At 40.0% G+C, this 22,399-nt stretch overlaps 1 protein-coding gene and 1 pseudogene across 2 annotated transcripts in view; one reads left to right on the forward strand and one right to left on the reverse strand.

Moving 5' to 3' along the window:
* LOC105839900 overlaps window positions 1-22,399 on the forward strand; it is a 31,972-nt gene that overhangs the window by 9,024 nt on the left and 549 nt on the right. The window contains exons 5-8 of one of the 2 annotated variants that reach the window (XM_012686530.3): window positions 16,205-16,527; window positions 18,443-20,321; window positions 20,475-21,064; window positions 22,239-22,359. In XM_012686530.3, coding sequence (XP_012541984.2) covers window positions 16,212-16,527; window positions 18,443-20,321; window positions 20,475-21,064; window positions 22,239-22,359 — 2,906 coding nt within the window. In that variant the 5' untranslated portion in view covers window positions 16,205-16,211. The remainder of the gene's footprint in view (window positions 1-16,204; window positions 16,528-18,442; window positions 20,322-20,474; window positions 21,065-22,238; window positions 22,360-22,399) is intronic. The other variant, XM_012686531.3, reaches the window with a different exon arrangement.
* Window positions 739-16,196, reverse strand: LOC114253947 (annotated as a pseudogene).

Raw genomic sequence — 22,399 nt, forward strand, 5'->3', positions numbered from 1 at the left:
TTTACTTAAAATTACTAGGTGTTGTGGCTTTATCCATTTTTATGTCCAGTATGTAACAGCGTTTAGTTAGATAACAAATTCTTTTGTAATAGTTTTCTGTAATAATTTTTTACTTATTTTTTAACTTTTCTCTTTTCCTTCTGCAACCGACAATTCGTCCATTGAGATGGGCGAAGTCGAGTGCATCGAACTCAGCGCATCGAAAGTAAGCGCAATGATGATAGGTCACTGTTACGTGTGGGATTCATTACAGATTTTTACGAGGATTACTTTCTTCCACAAGCAAGAGATTACAATCTTACGCCTTATTGCGTATTTCTAATCTTACGATTTACGAGTTACGTCATATGTCATGTGCTATCATGCAAAACTTTCCGTATAGATAATGTCGTTAAGAGAAAATGTATAGAGATATAGTATATCTTTTCTTAATTCCGGAAGTAGTGAAAATGATTAAATACTGTAAATATCGGAAAGTATTATAAATGCAGCAGACAAGTTATAACTTTTAGAGAAACAAGTCAATGCTTATGATTATAAACTAAAGAAAATTTATAATAGAATAAAATGAACATCGAACTAAGCATGAATAAAGCTCAACTCTTAGAATTAGAAAGAAACAATAAATTTTTATATAAAATAAATTATATTTTATTAGTAATATCTTTATTTTATGTGTATGAGAAGAGCAAATAAGTAAAAATATACATGCTTAAAGCAGAAGTAATTAAAATTCATAAATTGTTTTAAACTTGATGCATTTTTTATAGATTTATGTTTATTTAATTATTTATTAAATTTATTAGATTAAAATAAAGCAAATTTTATAATAATATATAATAATAATAATAATCTTTATCAACATTACAGTAGCCAAGAAGGGGATTTGGTTTACAATTTAACACACTCGTTCATCCATCTATCTATTCATTCTTTTATCTTATTTATTCAGTTTAATATATTTATTTTAATCTCTTTTGCCTCCTTGAACTTAACTTTACAAATTTTTTTCTCTATATAATTTTGATTATCTCTTAAATATCTACAATAACAAAATAAATTTTATATATATATCGTTTAGATATGACATATTATTTATTGCTTTACACTAAAATAAAGAAAATTTTGTGCTTTTGAATGACATGAAACGACCGTCAGCTCCGGAAATTCCGGAATGCTGCTGATGACGTCCCGCGACGCATCGCTGCATTGCTATCGGGTGCGATCCGTTGTCGAGCAAGAAAGTAAAAAAAAAAATGGAGACACAAACGCCCGGTCGCTCCTATCGTAAATCATCGTCGAAAATACAATAATACGAGAGGGAAGGGATATGAGCTCGCGCCATAAACCAAATCGCATCGGTTGACTCCGCTTAACCTTTGAGTCCGGTTGACCTTCTTTAGGAGCTTTTGTGCGACACATTTTGGTCGCTTTATGCCTTTTTCGACAGATTCCATTTTGCGCGGCCACCGGTTTGCAATTTTAAATAGATGCGTCCGCTGAGATATCTTTCAAGGTTCCGCAGATTTGAGAGATGATAGGCTAGATATGCAGAGCACATTGTTTCGCTGATCTCGAAGGGTGGGGGTCATCAGAATTTCGGTATTCAAGGTTGAGACACAACTAGAAATTAACAGATATTATTACATGAACGAGATATCGAACAGTACTATAATTTGTTGAAATAATATTAAAGATCTCAATTATACAAGTAATATTTTATCATAGCTGTTTTAAATATTTGATTTTGATCGTGTGTTATTAATTGCGAGACTTATTGTTCGATTCTTTGTTCTTACGGAGTGTTAGAAATTCTTGTGCAGCACTTTACGCTTCGGATAGCCTTGATACAACCACACTAAATAATTATATGAATAACGTGTCTGACTTCAAACGCCAGCTTTCGCTTTTGTTGCCGCTCGGAACAGTCCCGCCGAATCACGCACGCGCGATCATAAATTGATAATATCAGTGAATTAGTTAGCGTGGTCGAGTTGGTTTGCATAGCACATAGTAACATAACTGTAGAATATGCGATCGCGTTGTAGTTTGCACGCGCGCAATATATATCAGCTTACTTTGCTTGCCCTAAGCAGCTATTTAGCGTATCTTGAAATATTAATCAGCAATTTTTTAAATTACTATTAATATATGTTATTGTATAATGATATTTTTATTGTATAATTTGTTATTTTTAATTATATTTTTGTTTATATCGAGATTATTTAATGCAATATAAATATATTGTACAGTATCTTATAATAATGATTTTATTATTGTTTAATTAACATGAAATTTTGATTTGAATGATTAAGAAAGCAAGAAGCATTTAAAATACTTTTTATAAATATTATCTAACGAAATAAAATGATTTCTTTTAAATTCGCTCACACTTCGAGCTCATTTCACATAACAGTGTAATCAAGCAACATGCAATCGTTTTTGCGTGCGTCACTCGGTTTAAACAAAATCTCCCGTCGACTTTGTACTCGCTAATGTTGTCAGAGGAATTCGCTCTGCCTAAATGCATCTCGGACCACCCGAGTAGGGGCGGTCCACGGGGTGAGATCTCATCAACCTTCATTCCTCAATCATTCTCAAGCGTGACATTTGGACAATAACGCCTCCGCGACGACACAGCGTCGCACCTGTTGACGATCAACGCGAAGAAACGCGAAGAAATGCGTTTTGCATTTTATTAATGTATATCTGTTTATTCACGCGTAACGATTCAGATGCAAGCGCGTAAGTCGAGAATTTTATTTTTGTTACCTTCTCTCGTTACCCACCTCCTTCGTGGCCCTTTGCCACTCTCGATGCAGCAGTTATCAGATGGTGCCGTACATATTGGGATACTTTCTCGTGCCGCGCCGCGTCGCGGCGTCGCACCAGCGCGCAGCGCCTGAAACGAGTGAAAGTATTCGGAATTCTTGCGGTCAGTTTCTGACTCGCGGGCTCGCCACCGAGGAAACTTACGCAACGCGTAAGAGTAACAGGTGTATTGCATGTGCAATAACGTGTCTGGAAGGATCCAGAGGTCGTTTGTACTCACGGGCGGAACGGACGCACTACTACTGCTACGTGATGCGAGACACCTCGGAAACGAGAGTTCCATCGCGCAATTGATAAATTATTTATACGTCCTGTCGACATAATTACAATAATAATAATAATAAAATAATAAATAATCGAATATTCGAAGCGTCGAAGCGCCTTTTCGAGAAATTCATCTTCAGGCAATTCGTGATAATTGGACAATTTGCCACTGCGATCTGGAGTTGACGCTACGAGTTGTGATACGTCGCGACGAAAATACGCGCGAGTAGAAATCTTTTCGAGCCAGTTCCCAGCAATTTCACGATTTCACGATTTTGCGCGAGGATTTGCGCTAAAGCGCTCCTCTTGTTACGATCGCTCGGTGTAAATATATCGCGCGGCGCGGGAGACGAAAATGGAATTAGTTTTTCTGCCGGGTTCAGGAAACCGACAAGGTTAAACGTGGCGCGATCCGAGGGTCTCGAAGGAGACACGAAAAGGATACTCGGTTGATCCACCGGATGCACGCGATCACGGCGCGACCGGTGTGGCTCGTTCGACCATTCGACGCGCATCGAGCATGTGCTCGGTTCTGTTTTCGCAGCGGAATGGAGCGAGAAAGCTTGCATTTCCAGGCGAGCGCAAGGTTAATCCGGTCTCTCGTTCGACGTTCGACGTTAATCGCGCACTGCTTCGTTTAATCGCTCGAAAATCACTCGGCATATATTGATCGCAGTGATCGCAGGTGTAAAATTTAACCTAACCGAGGAATCGAGAACTGTACCTATCGAGATTTTCAACAATTTCAGATTTCTCGTCTTGGATGTCGTACGGTTAAATTTGTTTTAATCGTACGTTTCTCCGTTGTACATATATGCTCGTTGATATTAATATATAGAATATTTCTTTGATCGTTATGATCCGGAATATCCAGTTTGTCACATTTACATGTTATTTAAACCACGATTATCCATGTGAGTGAGAAAACACTAATGTTTCTTTACGTCGCATCACGAAGAAGGCGCACTTTGCCTTACCATTAACGTCGTAACTTTATACGAAGCCAAGAAAATGTCGGGCCGATCTTCGCGCGCGCTCCAACAGAGATTCTCGGCTTATAAATAAATAATAGGATTTAGCCAATGAGAGGTGAAGCAGCGACAGCGTCATCGGGACCGCTCCGTGCATTGACCCCCTCGTCGTTATCCAAGCGAGCGCTTAATCGCCGCGACGTAACTAAAACGTAATTAAATTATAACGCATATATAGAACTGGATACGAACCGGCTTATAGAATTATATATTATCGCCCGTGCGATAATTATTATACGCAGGGTTAGGTGATTTAATATATTTTTTAACTAAATTAAATTGAAAGTTATTAACTTTTTAACTTTATTTATTATTTATAACTTTCAACTTTTTAACTAGTTACCACCCAACCCTAATTATGCGTAACTGTAACGCTCAGGAGCAAAACGTACGCTCCGACTGCAAATTGTTACGGAATATGTGGCTAAATCATGACACTCTGGTCAATAATATACAGTAAACGCGCTATTAAATAACTAATAACACTCGTAATAATTTTAATTCGCGTATTAATTTCGAGCTATTTTTACAGCACAATCGCGCGCAAACTGTTCAAAAGCTCTCTCCTTAAGTACGAGTTCGTCGGGTGTATTATTAATGGAGATTAGCGAGTGTTATATACTTAGGTGGGAATTGTCGTGTCAACCGCGCTGTTAATTGCCGCTAATACTAATTGTAAGATCACATTCCTAACGGATCTCTAACGCCGCCGATGGACGGTTTACGTCAAATCGTGTTATCATCATGCGTTTGTGCCGTATCGCACTTTTCTGCGAGTGCGCCGGGCTCTCCCCGAACGCGTTCGAATCTCTCTCGGATCGGGACGGGGTCAGGATTTGGCGGTGCGACAACGCACGCGAGGAAACCTCGAAATAGCCGCCGCGGGGTAGAAACTTTGGGTTATAGTTAGCTCCTCTTATAGTTAGCCGCTGACTAGCGCGCTGCAGAATGCGAAACGAGTATGTGTCTTTCCTCTTCCTTCTGCTTGAGCTCATTTCAACTCTCTCTCTCTCTCTCTCTCTCTCTCTCTCTCTCTCTCTCTCTCTCTTTCTTGCGTGCGCGCGCGCACGCGTTTCCATTTCTTCCTCCTCTTAATTCTCGCTTCTAGACTTCGCGGATTTTTCTGTCCTTCTTTCTTTCTTTGCGAATATATACATCTTTCTCTCTCCCGATTCGAACTCGTGCAGTAACGGAATCTCACTGCTGAGAGGAAGGGAGAAAATGAAAAGGAAGCAAGACTAGAGGGGAAGGGAAAAGCTGATCTACGTGCCGTGAATGTACTCTCGATGCGACGGACATCCATTCGAGGGTAAGGCGATCGGATGCTGGAAAGTGGACCGCGCATCCTATCACCGCGGGCAATATTCGCGAAGCGTCGTTATTTACATAAATAGATGATCATTAATGCGACTGCGTCCGTTAAATATTATATTTGCCTCATGGCCTTTCATGTTAGTTAAATATATAAATCGCTTCGGGTGAGGCGTTTTCCGTCGACGCGAATAATACACTCTTCTATCGGCTACTGCAACACAAACACAATGATATTTCAGTTTATATTAATTTATTCTTTCTTATTAAAGCAAAATAAATGATAATATTTAATTTTTAATATTTATTTGTTACGATTTAAAACAAATTTATTAAAAATGAAGGAAGGATGGGTTTACTGCAAGTAAATTTTCGCTTCCCAGCTGTTTAAAATTAATTATTTTAATTTGTGAATATCAACATTAATTATAATTATGATTTAATATAATGTGTAGTACAGTAAAAAATGCAATAAAACATGTTATATAATTATCTTCAAAATATTGCAATAGTAATAACATTGTGAATTAATATCTCAACAACTCGTAACTCCTCTCTCTTTCTGCGCAGCTCAATAATTCTCTCCGCTAATATCTCTTGCTTGCGAGCTTAAAGAAATATATTCAAAGTATTACAAGGGTGATTAATCAAGCAGCGTTACATAGAGGCATTTAAATTGATTAGCCAAGAATACGCGAGAAGTAAATTCGTTAGTTCCATTCTTTTCGTTTTCGTCATTGCTTTATCGTCGTCGTAAATCGTGAAGGAAAGATACCAGCGTGACATGTACTAAAAGGTTTGTACACCTCCTAAGTACTCCTTTTACTCGGGCCCAAATTATAACCAGATCGAACTATCGCATTTATCATGACCGACAGAGACATAAATTTAATCAACGTCGTGCCTTTAACACCTCTGTGATGTACCAAAGTGTACACACACGCTACATCCACTCGTCTGGATGCTTCGTACGAGTATTCAGATATTTAGTCAAATATTAATTTTCTTGGACAACTATTTGAATTAATAATTCGCATAAAAAAATGTCGTTGAATAAAGAATAACTTTTTTTTTAATTGAAATTAATATAAACGCCAGTAAATAAAAATGTTTTACACCATTGATATTTGCATCTGAAAATCGATACGTGTTAAACAAAAATAATATTTGTTTCGTAGAAAATAACAATTATTGCATATAAATAATTGTCACGTAGAATCGATATATTTGCGTTATCAATATTTTATATAACATTTATAATTTGTTTAACAATGTATAAAAAACAATTGTCCTTTCTTGTCCTTTCTTGCGTACTTAAGAAATTTCCAATCCCGTGTAAGAGACAGGCGCGGAAATTAACCGGAACGAACAGTATCATCCTTTACTCTCGGTCGAGGATGAGCAATCAAGCAGCGAACATCTGGCATTATTTTTCACGCTGTCACTATCCCAGCTTCCGGCCATTTTATACCTACCTACCTACCTACCTACCTACCGAGAGGTTGCTTTTATGAATTTGCCGCGTCTGCTTTCCTCGATGGTTCCGCGCGCGAATCAACTCTTTCGTCGCGCTCGTTCTTCGTGCTTCTTACCGCCTCAGATCCGAGGGTGTATCTCCGATAGAAGCGTACTTTTACGCACGCGGGAATTCAAGTTCGCGCGCGCCTCGAAGTAAAACCGGCTGGTAAGCAGCTCGGCGTTGCATCTACACGTATCGCCGCGCGGTTAAATGAATTCAGACGGTTATAGCTACTGGATACGGCGGAGATTACGCCGAAGGTAATCCCGATCGTATTCTGCAGGAAAACCTGGCCTTCGACTTGATCCTTTTTTCTCCTCGATTTTCTCTCCTTTCCTCGCGCTATCGTCGCGCGCTAGCCCTTCAGGCCAGCTTTCGTCCTACCTTCTCTTCCTCTCTCCCTTTCTCTTTCCCTCTTTCCCTGTCTCGCCTTCTCTCTTTCTTCTCTCTTCCTCTCGCCGTAACCGTAAGAGCGAACGGAGGAAGCGACCGATTAAGTTTTTGTTCGCTCGAGAATTAGAGGTCGAGCGAAGCTGATGTCGAGACGGCGCGCGGTGAGAGAAGCGAAAGAAGGAGGAAACGGAGCGAGAAGGGGAGAGCACTAGAGGAGCGATCTGGAGCCGAGGAGGAACGTACGCGAACCGTCGATTCCACTTGCTCTCGATTCTCTTTCTATAATGTTGAGAATCGTCACGGATTCGGGAGAGCCTTCTCGCTTCACGGGACACGGGAGATCTTTGTCTTCATTCCCACGGCAAATCTTCTTTACCCTTCAGCTGGCGACGCGCCACGGTTGCGCGTCGTTTACCGCCTTCTAAAACGTCTACAATGTCGTTGATGTAACAAAACGTACAATACGTACGAAACGGATCGAGATACCTTCCTCGAAACTTGAATCACGACAAGGTCCGCGATATCACCGCAAACCGGCTGTAAGATAACTGTTTCGTGCTAATCGTCACATGAATACTGGATCTGGTAGTGAACTACCCAGCTTGATCAGTTGCAAAACGGCTTGCAAAGTAATAATATGTTTTTGCACGGATTATTTTCCTTGACATAATTTTTCGAGCTATCTATTTGCGAAAGGTCTAATTTATTCACCAACACACGGCGGCTATATAATTTGTAATTAAGTATGGATTATATTAACCGTAACGCAGGAATATTTGCCCCGATACTAACAGGATTTTTTATTATTCTTTTAGTATGCAGTTCTATTCTTCATCAATAGAGATCAGAATTAACAAGTCATGTTGTCTCGCATATCGGTATCAGTATAGAGTGTTCGATTGGAAACTTTATTGGTAACATACGGGTCTCTCTTTTTCCCTTTTATTATGTATATCCGCCCTTGCTGGAATACACAATACCACCCTCCCTCTCAATTCTTTCTCTCACGTTTTTTCTCTCTTTTCTCCCTCTCTTTCATTCATCATACATGCAGGGTAAACCGTATAATTTAACCACCTTGAATATTTCCGTTGTTAGCGGACCGATACAAAGTTTTGTTGTTCTGAATAATTTGATTTACATGCGTGCTGACAATAATACTGTAAGACGCATCTTTTTTCGACATTCGCAAGATTACCTTCGCCTTTTGTTAAATAAAACGAACGGATGGTCGTGTTAGTTTACTAGCAAAAAATATATTTAATGATGGTGAAATCAATTAAAAATGATCATTTTTGCATTTAATATAAAAAGGATACATTTTTTTAAAGCAACGGATAAAGTTACTTTACTCAGAAAAAATGCTTCGAATAGGCAACGCATGTTGGAAATATTCATTGGCCGGCGCGGCGTGGATCTACTTCATGCGAGAGCCGCGGGTAATAGTGCGCGCAGGATGCAGGGGCGTGTACGCATAAATAAGGCAGCATGCGTTTCCACACATCTCATATACCTGATCTTTCGTCAAACGCGCGTTCCACCTGCTGACCCCCACGCGCAGGGTCAACCGGCACGCGCCGGTATCTACCACCGCAACGGGTGGTGATATATCCTCGCTCGTTGTATCTTTACCGTCAGAATTGCTTTGCGTAATCGCCTGCCTCTGGGCGAATCTCTCTTTACATCGATATTCCGTTTCAATTGTCGTTACTTGGCGCAAGGGGAGTCACAAGGCGTAGAGAGTGCGAGAGAAACCTCTCCAGGATATCGAGATCAAAGGAGAAGAATTTGTTTTCGACTAATTCCCGGGACTAACAAGGTGTGTTTTTAGATAGTAGTCGTCACGGTCCGGCGAGCATCGGATAACGACGGCCAATAAAACTTATCGGTATTAAACTCATATAAAAAGACGCGCGCTCATGCATCTTTTACTATTACAGGCACGCACATAAGTTTACATCACGATAGAAAAGTTTAGATATATGTGTGCGCGCGTGTGTACGTACGTTCAGTTTTTCTTCGTGCGCTGCGTATAGTCCATCCAGATGGATGATGCAGCGCGTTCTGCGCACCGTTGCACAAAGGATTCGGTCCGCGCTGTCTTTGATTCACCTGATTTTGCATCCTCGCAATCGCGCACTCATACGCACGTAAGAAGCTTCCTCGTAGTGTGTTTGCGGCATGATGCAGCCGTACGAACGCGGTACACTGGAGGATTAGAGGGAACAGTTACAACGACTGTTGCGATTCAGTGTACCTCGATAAGCCTCGATAATGGCCAACTTTGGATAAGAAAAGCCGTCGTATCATCATTTCCATTCAGCGACAATTTCTCTATCGAGATGCGTTCTGAATGAGTGGTTAAAGAGCCTCGTATCATCTCACGACCGATCACGCGCTGATTATTTAATAGTTATTATCAATATAAATATTAGTAACTTGTCAAGCGATTCGCGTTACAACTTATTAATTATCGTATGACGTTAAAATGCAGTGACAGTAGAGTAATGTCGGACTTACGTCCATATACATTTTGGAATTTTATATTTTGCTGACAACACGGTATGCACCAAGAAAATTGCATCATTACAGAAGCATAGCCCTGACATTATCAAACTGGTTTCGCGAAAAGGATGTGAAATTTCTGACGTATTGAATTTCGTACGTTCGCTTTGGAAAGCGTTCCATTTTCGAATGATGTTAACTATCGATGTCAATGCTTTCCCTCGTCTAGCGTGTAATTAAGTATAATATATTTAAACTTTTAACTGTTTTATTATATGAGTCTAAAATATATCTTATTCGATTCTTCCTTTCTCTTATAGAAGAGAACTGTTGCAAGCGACTTAATTCTTTCGAGGGTGACTTTCTGGTGTTCTGCTTCCATCCTTATAGATAAGAACCGAGTCTCTCCGACATCTCCTTGTCGTACAGATTATAAATCATGCGGATATTTTTAAGTGAGATATTGATTGCGGATTTTTCACGTAGTCGTGTCCACGCAGGGGAAGAAGTCTCGCCACGCTATGAGTGAATGCATAATAGTGAATCATATCTTTGCCGAAGAAACTAGATCATTAAGCCATGCAACCTTGGGTTTCTTGCCAAGTTCAGTGCACTGTCCGGTCGACTACGTTGAATGTACCTATCCCGGCAGTATTTGCTTCTCTCGCGTCTCTCCTTCCAAGGTCTAGCTGTCTTTCTCTTTCCTTCTTTTTCTCTTATGGAGTCTCGCTTTTCTCTTTCTCTCTCTCCTCTCTTCCTCTCCCGGTTTCTCTTCCGCGGCGCGTACGGGCGTTTATGCGTGCGTGCGTACACGCGCGTGTACGCACGTATACGCGTAGGCTGAAGACTCTCTGCGCCTCTCTCTCTCTCTCTCTCTCTCTCTTTCTTTTTCTCCCTTTCTCTCCCTCTTTCCCTCCACTGCGTGACCGCTGCGTTTTTCTACGTGCCGCCATCGTCGACTGTTCCGTGGTACGAGGAGCCATCTAAGCCTATCCTAGTTTTTGCCTAGGTCTGACCAAGTCGCAACAAGAGAGTCCGGCCTGCTGTTGTATTTCAAGCCATCTAAGGCGTCGGACTACCCTCCACCTTATACGATTATATCCGCCGCGCCGTGCTACACTGCGCGAATCTAGATGTGCCGTATGAAGAGAGGATGAGAAGAGATGAAAGAGCTTCGCTTCTTGGACGATGATAATGACGTGATATACGCCTTTATCCTCTATCGTAAATACTTCATTGTTTGTATTCTCTTACTTAGTACTTAGATTACTTAACCTTGTTAACAACAGCAAGTGCAGCAAAGGAAAAAAGATTTTATTAGATTGATAAAATAAGATTAAGTAAAATTCTGTTTGTCGGATGTATTTGAAAAACAAAATCAATGCCGAAATAATATTTAAATCATAATTATTTTTAATATGCTTTTTTTATTTTAGAAAAAAATTAAAAACTCTGATATTCCAGCTTTATTTAAGATAGAATTTTATTCGCAATTTTCGCCGCAAAGTTGATAATAAGAATTTTTACGCTACAATGCTATTCAAATGTACTGTAAGGTGAAGAAGAAGGAAGACTTTAAACATGGACGTTAGAGATAGTAATGACGTGGAATACGCCATTATTTTCTATTGTAAATCTTTGATGGGCTTTTCTTTTTGAAAGCGGGGTCATCTAACCGCAACTACCTGGTGGTAACATTAAAAGAAAAAAAGTTGGCAGTTAGGAGAACTATCATACTTTCACGATACGTTTATGTAATTTTTTATATTTGCATACTTCAGAAGCTCTCAGCATTTGAATCGTCGATTTGAAGCTCTTTTACGAGAAATCATTTTCCGGTCGGAATTATATCACGCAATTTATTTTGAATGTTTCTTTCTTTATTGTTCTAAAACCATATACCTTGGTAACATTTTTGTAACATTTTTGAAGAAATAAAAACTGTTCTTGTTTATAATGTTACGAAAACGTTAAGAAAACATTATTTATTACGAGTAGTCTCTATACGTGAGTCACAAGATGTGATAGCGGATGGAGGGTCTTCCGGACAGGAAGTACGCGTCGGGCATTCTGTACCACAGATATAAAACGTGGCAGTAAATCCAATTATCGGCATTTTAACGAAACACGAAGTTCCAGCTTCAACAAGATCATTTCTCGTGGCTTCGCCGCGTTTCTCTCCCTCTCTCAAAATTACCATTGATTTTCTGGTGAAAATCCCTCGGCGGAACCACAAGCATTGCGGCATAAAGTTTATTGCGTTGAGCAAGATATTATCTTACGATATTTTCTTCGCAACTTTTTTTAAACCGCGCGCACGCCTCCTAAGGGACGCGAATGAGTAAGGTAACAAGGCTTTAATCGTTCCAAAAATTACGTCGCGCGTGAAACGTATGGCATTACGACACAAGCCGTGATATTACATGAAATCTTCAAAGTGTCTACCTCCGACGTTTTATATGATAGTATAAAAAGGGATACAGACGTAGAAAGCGTAACGAACATGTTAATAGCATTTTGATCTTCTTCATACGAGTATCTTTGGCTGCTGGAATGTAAGCTGTATTAAGTAATATTGCAGACACTTTTGCATTTGCAGAAATACACGTAAGGGATGTCTCATAGCGGCGAAACATACTTCTCCGGCAAATGCTATGAGTCGACATTTTTTATTACCCAGTTGCTTTTGTTTCCTTAGTGTATCTCTCACAAGACAGATCAAGCGTAAAATTACATAAAAAGTAAGATTATCTTCGTTGTATTGTTAGGATTGAGAAGTAAAGTCGTAGGTATTTTTTTTTAATTTTAAGGGCCGCTTGTTTCAACTTTTTGGTAAACGTACCTATCGGGTAAGCATGTGTCTATCTTCATTTTTTATGTTGAATAAATAAAGAAAGATATATATTCATCTGATAGGTAAGTTTACCAAGAAGTTGGAACAACCGGTCCTAAGACCCTACTTGTCGATAAGATCTTTGATGATAACTCGTGTAAAGAAAATAAGAACAAGAAGAAATGATAATTTACTCGAATATGTATTAAGACTGTTCTACCGATACTCTATCACGTTGATAGGAGTAGCAAGTGTTCGAGTCAAGATAGCCGATACTTATCGAAATAGCCTCTTTGAAAAATGAATACAGACCCTCGTGACGTCGCCCTTATGCCGCGTAACATCCGATATCCTTCCTCGGCCTCTCGTTACTCTCTTGTAACGTGGACAATGTAATATAACACCTGCGATATAGCAGGAGCGCTTAAATGAAGCGATCCACGTTGGCGATCAGCACGTGTGCGTCCTGCGCGCATGTACGCAGTCCACGGACGATCAATTCCTAAATGTCGAATGTAAAAAGTTTGAGAGAGCCGATCTCCGCTGAAAATAGAAACCAGAAGAGCGTTTTCTTAAACCGTAAAGAGAATGCATCGTCATCATTTGGACGCTCGGCGTTCTCTCGATTATAGCTTCCGACTCGACGCTGACTCGAATAAAAAGTCGCGGAAGCAGAAGTCATAACGGAGCATGGAACACAAACGTGGCGTAGTTGTACATACATAACGGGCGTGCATAGTAAGTAAGCATTGGCAATAGGACGTAAACTCCGTACATAGTTACAAAAATATAAATCTCTAGAGAAATAGAGAAAAAGAAAGGGAGGTAGGTGGATGGTGGATCGTGTGAATAATGTGCTGTCGATAACACCTTTTCACGATGCGAATGGCTGTTTATTAGAAACGGAAGGATTATTATGCCGGATGGAGAAAATAAAGGCTAAAGTTAATGACATTTTATTACCAATTAGTTGCACGTTTAACGTAGCAGATATCCGCGATAATAAATGCGCTTAATATCCAGTTATTAAATTACATTTTCTGCGGTAATTAATATTAAATTGTTATAATAGCATGACACATTGTATTGTATTTTACATTTATGTTTTACTTTATATATTTTACAAGAAACTTTTTCAGAAAGTGTCATGCGTTTTATATTTGAGTTTTTGTATTTTAGATATTAAATTTTAGTTTTTAAATTCTAGACGATGAATAGAATGGATGATGTAAATCTATAGAGTAGACGACATGTACGATTCATACATCCTACTCTGCAATGTCGTTCACTACATATACGTCTCCTTCCGTTTTACTATATGAACCTCATTGGGAACTTAATCGGGCGTGCGTACGCCGGAAATACTTCTGGGCTTCTCTAATATATCTCCATGACGCGAGGCTCGTTGCGGAAGTGCAGCTCATGAAATGCAAATTCCCAGTCTCGACTGAGTATCTTCAAAAATATCGATGCCGATGAAAGAGAAACAAAGAGAGTAGGCTAGAAGCTGCTGCTTACATATTTGATTGTTAATGCTATGTAATTAAAAAAATATAAATTATTTGTATGTTGTACAAGAGGGATTAAAAAAAATTGCTCGAGGTGGAATAGAAAATTCGAATCTCGATAAGAAACTCGTAGTTTCGGTGCAAAAGTTCTAACAACACGCAACACGCTCATATCTGTCACACATATATCGCAAGGACGTCCTAGAAAATACTTAGCTGTCAATGGCGGTGAAATCAGGAATGTCGGTCGATCTTTCCTCTTCCGCGGTGATAATCCTTCGAACACCTAAGCGGATGCAGCGCGAACATTGCCGAGTGATACTCGGCTACGGTTGTATGCATTATGTGAAATCGTGCGATATTCGACAATTGCAAAAATGCATACGCGAGCGTGCAGTTTCTGCACGCGCCATGAGACTTTCTCTAACCTCGAGTATCGCGTACTCGTGGCGTATGCATTGCGTACATACACACGTGTATATTATAAGTTTTGCTTATTTGTCCGCACATTTTTCCCTACCATGTCTGGAATCTTTGACATTAATTCTGTCTGCGTTTTTCTGTCGATTCTACATATTGTAGATGTTTGAGAATAACGGAATGTTCGCAGAATGCAAAACGCGTAAATAAACGTACAGAATGAATTATTGCATATTATTGCATATCGATTTCAATATATGTAATACATATTTAATAAGAATATTTGAAATATTTAATATCGCGCTGGTATAAAATAGAAACAACAAATGTAATCTGTATTGAGTTGCGACAGTAAAATTCGTATCAGGTTACGCATTGGAGATTTACAATTCAAGCAATGAGAACGAAACGGTCTAAAATTAAAATCAGATTGATTAAATTCTAAAAATCTTTACTTTGCAATCCTCCCATGCGTAGTCTGCGCACTATACTAGTGATTGCCTATAAAATAATAAATATAACACAATATAACATAAATATAATACAACGAGGAGAAAAAATAAGCTTATACAAAGTTTTGGAGAAGGAAAGACACAAAATAAAGGATAGGAGCGTTGAAATGCAACAACGTCCATTCCAAGAAAGTTGTTTTCGCCTGCCTACTTCTTGCTATTCCGTGTGTGTAAATCATTCACATACACGTCACCACGAGAGCATGAGACTGAAATCCGGGAACCTTGACGAGGAAAAAAATAAATAATAACAAGTGGCCTTCGTGGGTCTGATCTGCGTAAGAGAAATTAATTCTAGTCCTCTTCTCTCCCTCTCTCTCTCTCTCTCTCTCTCTTTCTCTCGCCCCGTCTCGCTATACCTTTTCTCAAGTTTCTTCTATGATAAATCCAATGCTTTCCTTAAGATCGATAAGAGCAATAATTGCTCATTTAATAGACATTATGAAATCACGAGAAAATGACAAGTGTATCAATTACATCAGTGGATAACGTTACAGTGTACGTATAATTCTTCGATATCGCGATTATTTTGATTGACAGTACGTCGGTTTCTCTCCCGAGGGAATCTCGATATCATTATTTGAGTGATAAATGAAAGATCGCGAATCTACCAGTATCTTTTCGCGGCTGCAAAAACATTTCGACAAGTACGCCGATCACCAGACATTGAACGGTAAATCGTACTTGGAAACTTGCCGAGCGCGGTACGTCGCGTCGCATCGGCTGTATACTTTATAACGAATCCCTTACATTTCTTTTCGACGCGTGGATAAAGGATGACGTAAGTAATTCCTGTCTTACGTCCAATCATCCTCCACCGCGGAGGATCGTACACCTTCGTCCCTGTTGTGAGATGTTTTAAAGAATACCACCACTTTCACCACAAAATTTTATGAAATTCGTAATTTACGTAGGCTAGTCATCATCATGATATTATTAAGAGTAATATAAAAAATTCTTACAAAATAGGAAGAGATAATGAAAAACATTTTTTATAAGCATTAATCTCAGCTGTCGTATTAATATAAGCGTGTCGTTGGTGTCGTGTAAATTTTATCGTTTTTGTACCTTTACAGCTAGACGATGTTTAAACGCTTGTCGAAGTCTCGGCGCCACAGCGCCGACGATGTCGCCCTTTCTTTATCGAATTCGGCGGCTTCGCTGGGTGAGCTATCGGCGACTCCGGTGTCGCGGACGAACAGTCAGGATCTGGAAACCGCTACCTTGTTGAAAATCTCCCGGACCAAATATACTCGGAGGAGCTGCGGCGACGCGGCTGCGATGCAGACGCTGCTCGAGACGAAGCAAGACAGCGAGCAGGATGTTATCGAGGCTGACTATCAAACGGTTACGGCCGTGCCGGCCTTCATTGTCGAGCACGATCCAAGTAAGCAACGAAGTAAGTTATCAGTTGCCATCACATCTCGGCAATGAAGCGTGCTTATTAATTCAATATCTCATCTCGTTAATGATACCCCTTTCTAATCATTATTTTTCTCAGTTAAACCAAATTCGTAAAGATATTTAATTTAAAGCGTTACAGATGTAATAATATTTTTATTTGGCAAGAAATATAGCGAATGTTTAAATATTGAATTAATAAAAAAAGGCACATAAAATTGTATTAACGCTGACTTTGAAAACGACAGAGTTTTGATTTGATCGAACAGTGGTGATAAATTGCAAGCGAGTATGCAAGCATTAAAAAGTAAACTGCTGCATCGAATAATATGGTACGCGCGGACATTATCCTGTAGCGGGTCTAAATACAATTTCAAGCTGGACTCTATGCTCTGTTGACTTTCATGTCCCCTGCCCGTCAGTAACGATACGCAAAAAACCACTTGTCTGTCGACATCGCGCTGATCTTGCTCCTGTTTCGAACGGCTGCGAATTACCGCTAATCCAGGAAAACATCGCATCCTTTCACTAATCACTCGCTTGGCGCACTTGCCTCGTTAGAGGCCCCGTCGTCCGACATACTTGCTAACATCGACTTGGATTCGCCATTTGCTGTGATAGTATCGCAGTGAAGTTAATAATCTTGCTCCTTCCGGTTGTATTTTAATGGAAAGTTTGCTTGTGGAATTTAATTCATTAACTGAAGTTGTTTTTGAAAAATTAAAATTTAATGTCTCATATATTTGTTACAACGTATAGATTTATTTATTCTCCGTTATATAATATATAACAAATTGAAAAGAGAAAGAATATTGACACCTTTTTTTTTATATTTACAGAATGACTTTTTTAATTTATGTTAACAACATCGTTTTCTAGTTCTCTCTCTCTCTCTCTCTCTTTTTCTCTCTCTCTTTCTCTTGATTTTTATATAATACATTTTGAAATTGATATAATATATAATATAAAACAAATCTTGATATGATTAATTATATAACAAATCTTGTAATTTTTACTTAGGAATGTTGCTACTTATTTATTGTGTAAATTGTAAGTTATTCTAAAAATGTATACATACAATAAAATGAATCACACCGATTATTTCTACAATTGATAAGAGAAAAAAATGATAAGAAAAATTCAAGACGCTTATTTAATGAGATACCTGTTTTTCCGTGACATTCCTTTTCTCGCGGGCTCAACGACGCACCTGCAACTCGCGCGCGATAGCAAGTAAAACCAGCTGAGATATTCTAAATGCGTGATATTTTTGATTACGGAGACATGATGATCGACGACAAATAAGATTGTTACGACACGATGCGATATAAACCGCCTTTTGCACGCGCATCGAACCGTATACGCGCGATCGCAAAACACGTGTGCCCGATACTCGAGCAGCCTTTTAATCGTTTCTCGTTATGTAGAACCGATGTGTCGGTGTCGCGAGCCCGTTAGCTGGGGTGACACCTCGAAAAAGTAGTCCCAAACTACGCGGAACCGCTGTCGTGAGTTCCTCGTATATGGCGACGGTGGATAGCAACGGCTCTTGACAACCACCATATGTCGCACGCGGGTGTGGGCACTGGACGGTTTTTCGTTCTACCTTTTGCGAGATTGCACGCTGCCATTTCAATGTCTTATTTCCTTTTATCTTTCTGTTTTCATTGACGACCAGGATATAAAAAATAACTTTGATTTGTTATTGGATAATTATTAAATATTAAGTATTATTTTGTTGTTTTACATCGTGGAACAATTATTTTATTAATCTAGTATTTTATTAATCTAGTAGACTTATAAATAATATAAATAATATGTTTATTTTTTTAAATATACATTTTTTAAATATTTATTGTTATAATTAAATAACTCTCAAGAATCATAATTAATATTATTTTATTATTCCGTAGTGTTGGGTCTAGGAATTTGGGGTCGCAGGATGGGCAAGAAGATCGATTCGTTTCGGCGGACTAGATCTCGTGAAACTATCTGCTCCATCACGGAAAGGTCCGATGATATTGAGTATAATGGCATCAATAATAATAATAATAATATCAATAATAACGACACTAGTACCAGCAATAATAACATTGAAGTCCATCGACTAAACAAGATACATGTGGACGAGAAAATGAACAGAAAGTTACCCGCAGCTTGTCAAAGATCTCCGTCTCCCTTCAAATCATTCTTCATTCGAATGGGTTCTACCGGCATGCTTAACTCAACTAAAACCAACAAAAGATCTCAAAATATCGAGGAGAGAACAACGATGCCGGATAAAGAGAGCCTGTTTAGAAGCTGCAGTACCAGTCAATTAAATAACAGTCCGACTTATGTGAAGGGCGACGATCCTTCAGAAGGTATAGATCTCCAAATTGCCGCGCGAAAGGATAAGACTGTATCCTGTGACGACCTGGCGAGACATCGAGGCAGTGATCAAGGGACTCGCGCACGTGGTGATCCTTGCGCTTCGACATATTCGCTGGGTAGTCCCTCGGTGAGCTTTAGCACCTGTGATCTCGAGAAAACGAAAAACGAGTCATTCATGAGGAAGAGCAGTAGCTGCGACCTAAAGGAAGCGAAAAAGTCCAACTTCCCGTATGCCTTTTTGCGATCGAAATTGTCCGTGTTACCAGAAGAACGTCACGGATCATTGGTTTCTAAGGACGACAGGCTGTTTAAAACCGCATCGGAGGAACACTTTCCGACCTTGCAGATTGAAGACTCTTACATCAATACCACGACTCTCGGACGGAAGAGATCAAAGATTGGAAATGCCGTTCTCGATTCCACGAGGAATCGGGAGAACGTTTCACGACTGGGTCGGAATTCCTATGTGGAGTTCCAGAGAAATTCCAGTAGATATGAAGCGGACAGGTACAGTTTGAATGCCAGCCGTCTCGAACGAATCGAAGCTGGACTTCAGCGGGAGAGTATCGCTGGTTGCTACAGTTTTTTTGACGGGAGTTTATTATCTCTTCGGGAAAACAACGAGTTTCGACACAGCGAGGATATCATACGCGACAAAACGGATTTTGTTGTTGGCAAAATCGAAACTGGAATAACGGAGAATTGCAATGTCGATCTCGACATGATGACCGCTATTAGAAGCAATAGACGGAATTCTATTTCGAGCTGCGAGCAGAGACTTTCGTCCCACTACGTGAGTTCGAATGAGTCTGGCTATGACAGCGACGGCCCGCGAGGTGAATCTGTGACAGCCTTGGAGAACGAAGGACTTAAGTGCAATTCGGACACTAGCAGCGTAGTGGACTCGGAGGGAGACAAGCCTATAAGGAGTTCGACACCGAGCGAGTGCCAGGATCAGGAAAACTCCCAGAATGTTGGCAGGATCAGGCAGAATTCTGACGTGGATGAGAACAGGCCGGACGCGATTTCTCGGATGAATTTCGAGAGAATAGACGGTCTCAGGTGGCATCAGAGCGGATCTGGGCGGATGTTACCTAGTATTCACGGAACATCCTTCGAGGAGGAAGCCGTGTCACGATTAGAGGACACTCCGCTTCCGAGCTGCGAGGATAGATTGAACCTTTTGCAGGATACGGCAAAGACGCTGGACGTCTCGCCTCACCGTATAAGGTTGCAGCAGGACAAGACAAGATTTTTAAGCGATATTATCCAACCTTTAACGAGGGTACGACGATGTTGTCTGATACAATTGCACAAGAGAGACCCTAAGGAGAGTCTGGGAATTCGATTGGCGCAACAAAGATTAGGGGATCTGCGATACATCGTCGTACAGCTCGAAAGTGAAGGCATCGCTCATAGGTGAGAGAAATTTATCATAGATATTTCTAATTTATTAAGAATGCAGAAGATAATAAAAATATAGCATCTAATTTTTCTGACTTTTTTTACCCTAAATGATTTGAATATTTTTTCAATAATCTTTTTTAAGATAAATTATTATTTCGATCGCAGGGACGGTAGACTGAGATTGGGCGATGAGATAGTCGAAGTCGAAGGTAAGGAATTAAAAACGCTGGAAACTCTCGAGGAAGTTCAGGAGTTTCTGAGATCTTTTACCGGTAATACGGTGCGACTAATGACAGCATACGAGGAGACGGTGCCGCAAGTATACGAGAATCCGCCGCCAACCATGCCCGGCGAGTACGAGTACCTGGAAAACGCAAAGAATCTGTCCAGTATGTCGTTGATCGACACCGAAGCGAATCACGTTTCTTCATCGGTCGAGAAGAAAAAGAAGAAGAAGACGACGATGACGACCGATGGTGACGCGGAGTCACTTGAATCAAAAAAGAGGCCCGACTTCCTGCCGCTTTCATGTTTATCTGAAAATCAAAAGAACACCCGCAGCAACATGGAGCCCGCTACAGAATCGCAACACTATCTGTCGAGACACGTGGCCAGATTCGAGAAGGGCTACGGCAAACCCAGTTTGGGCTTCAGCGTCGTAGGTGGCAAGGATAGCCCCCGAGGTGACATGGGGATCTTCGTGAGAAGGGTCTTTCCCGGCGGACAGGCCGACATTTCCAGATCGTTGTTTCAAGGTAGAGTTTATTAAAAAAAAGAAAAGAAAGAAAGATATTTTCCACGCGTAATAACAGTATGCGAGATTGTAATTTTAATTATTACGCCAGATACATTTGTCGCTCTGTGTTATAATTTCGACGACGAAATGTCAGATTAATGGCAATTAAATTGTTGTATAATATTTGTTACGTGCACTATCTACTTAACAATTAGCGTAATGTGTACGTCACTTTGATGCGCTTCTATGCGGCGAAATATCGCGCGTTGTGTTTCACAAGTTGCCTCAAAAACTTTTTCGTTCGAGAGCTATCAATCGCGAGGATAAGGGAACATGCATGACGACGCGTCGAACGCACGTTCGACGGACGGTCTCGTGTATTCATGACGATGCGAGGATACCGCCAGACAGCTGTCGAATCTTTAATCCGACAGCTAACGCCGCGCGCATATCTAAACAGTCGCGGCATATTCCGTTTTTCTTCTGGTCTTTTTCTTCTTCTTTCTCTTTTCCTCCCCTTTTGCCTTTCTCCGCTTCTTTTCATCGCAAGACGATACCTCGTGTCATTGACAGCGCCAGTATTAATGTATCTCTTCCTGATATCTTTATCGCATTATTAGAACGTTTTATGTACGAGATGCTTACATATGTATATGTATATGCAAATCGTTTTCCGTTTTTAAATATTTGGTATTTTTTTACATCGTGAGTTGTCCTGATGGACGGTTATTAAATAAGAAAGGACAGAGAAGTCATTCGGTCAGATATTCGCGGGGAGTTGACGTGCCGATAACCAGGAAGGTCGTTAGACGCGTTTCGCGTTCTCATGTCTTGAATTTCAACCGAGCCCACCACTTTTTACGCTTGCATCGCGGTTTCCTCGTTGCCCGCCGTTCCTTACCGCATACTTGAGTAACGGGCTGGTAGTTGATCGGCTTGCATAAGCGCAAGAGATAGCATCCCGCAAGAACATCCTCGTCACGGGGTCATTGGCAGCTTCAAGGGTTACTTTTTGGTCATTAAACTTTATTGATATTATCTGGATGCTTTTTGAAAGAGGGAGACTGCGATAACTTCGAAGCTGCGAACTCTGCGAGACTATTTTTACCATTCCTCATTAATTATTATTTCGAATTAATCACGATCTTCAAAGAAATTGAAAATATTCCAAAATATATTCTCTCGATTTTTAGGCGACGAAATCTTAAGTCTAAACGGACAAATTTTGAAAGGCCGCACTCATCAGGAAGTTATCGAGTTGTTTAAGACGGTGAGAGAAGGTACAGTTGAATTAGAGATTACAAGAAGACACAGGTATGATTTATAAACATTTATTTATAAGGCGGATTGTGTT

Source organism: Monomorium pharaonis, chromosome 4, assembly GCF_013373865.1.
Source record: "Monomorium pharaonis isolate MP-MQ-018 chromosome 4, ASM1337386v2, whole genome shotgun sequence".
NCBI lineage: Eukaryota > Metazoa > Arthropoda > Insecta > Hymenoptera > Formicidae > Monomorium > Monomorium pharaonis.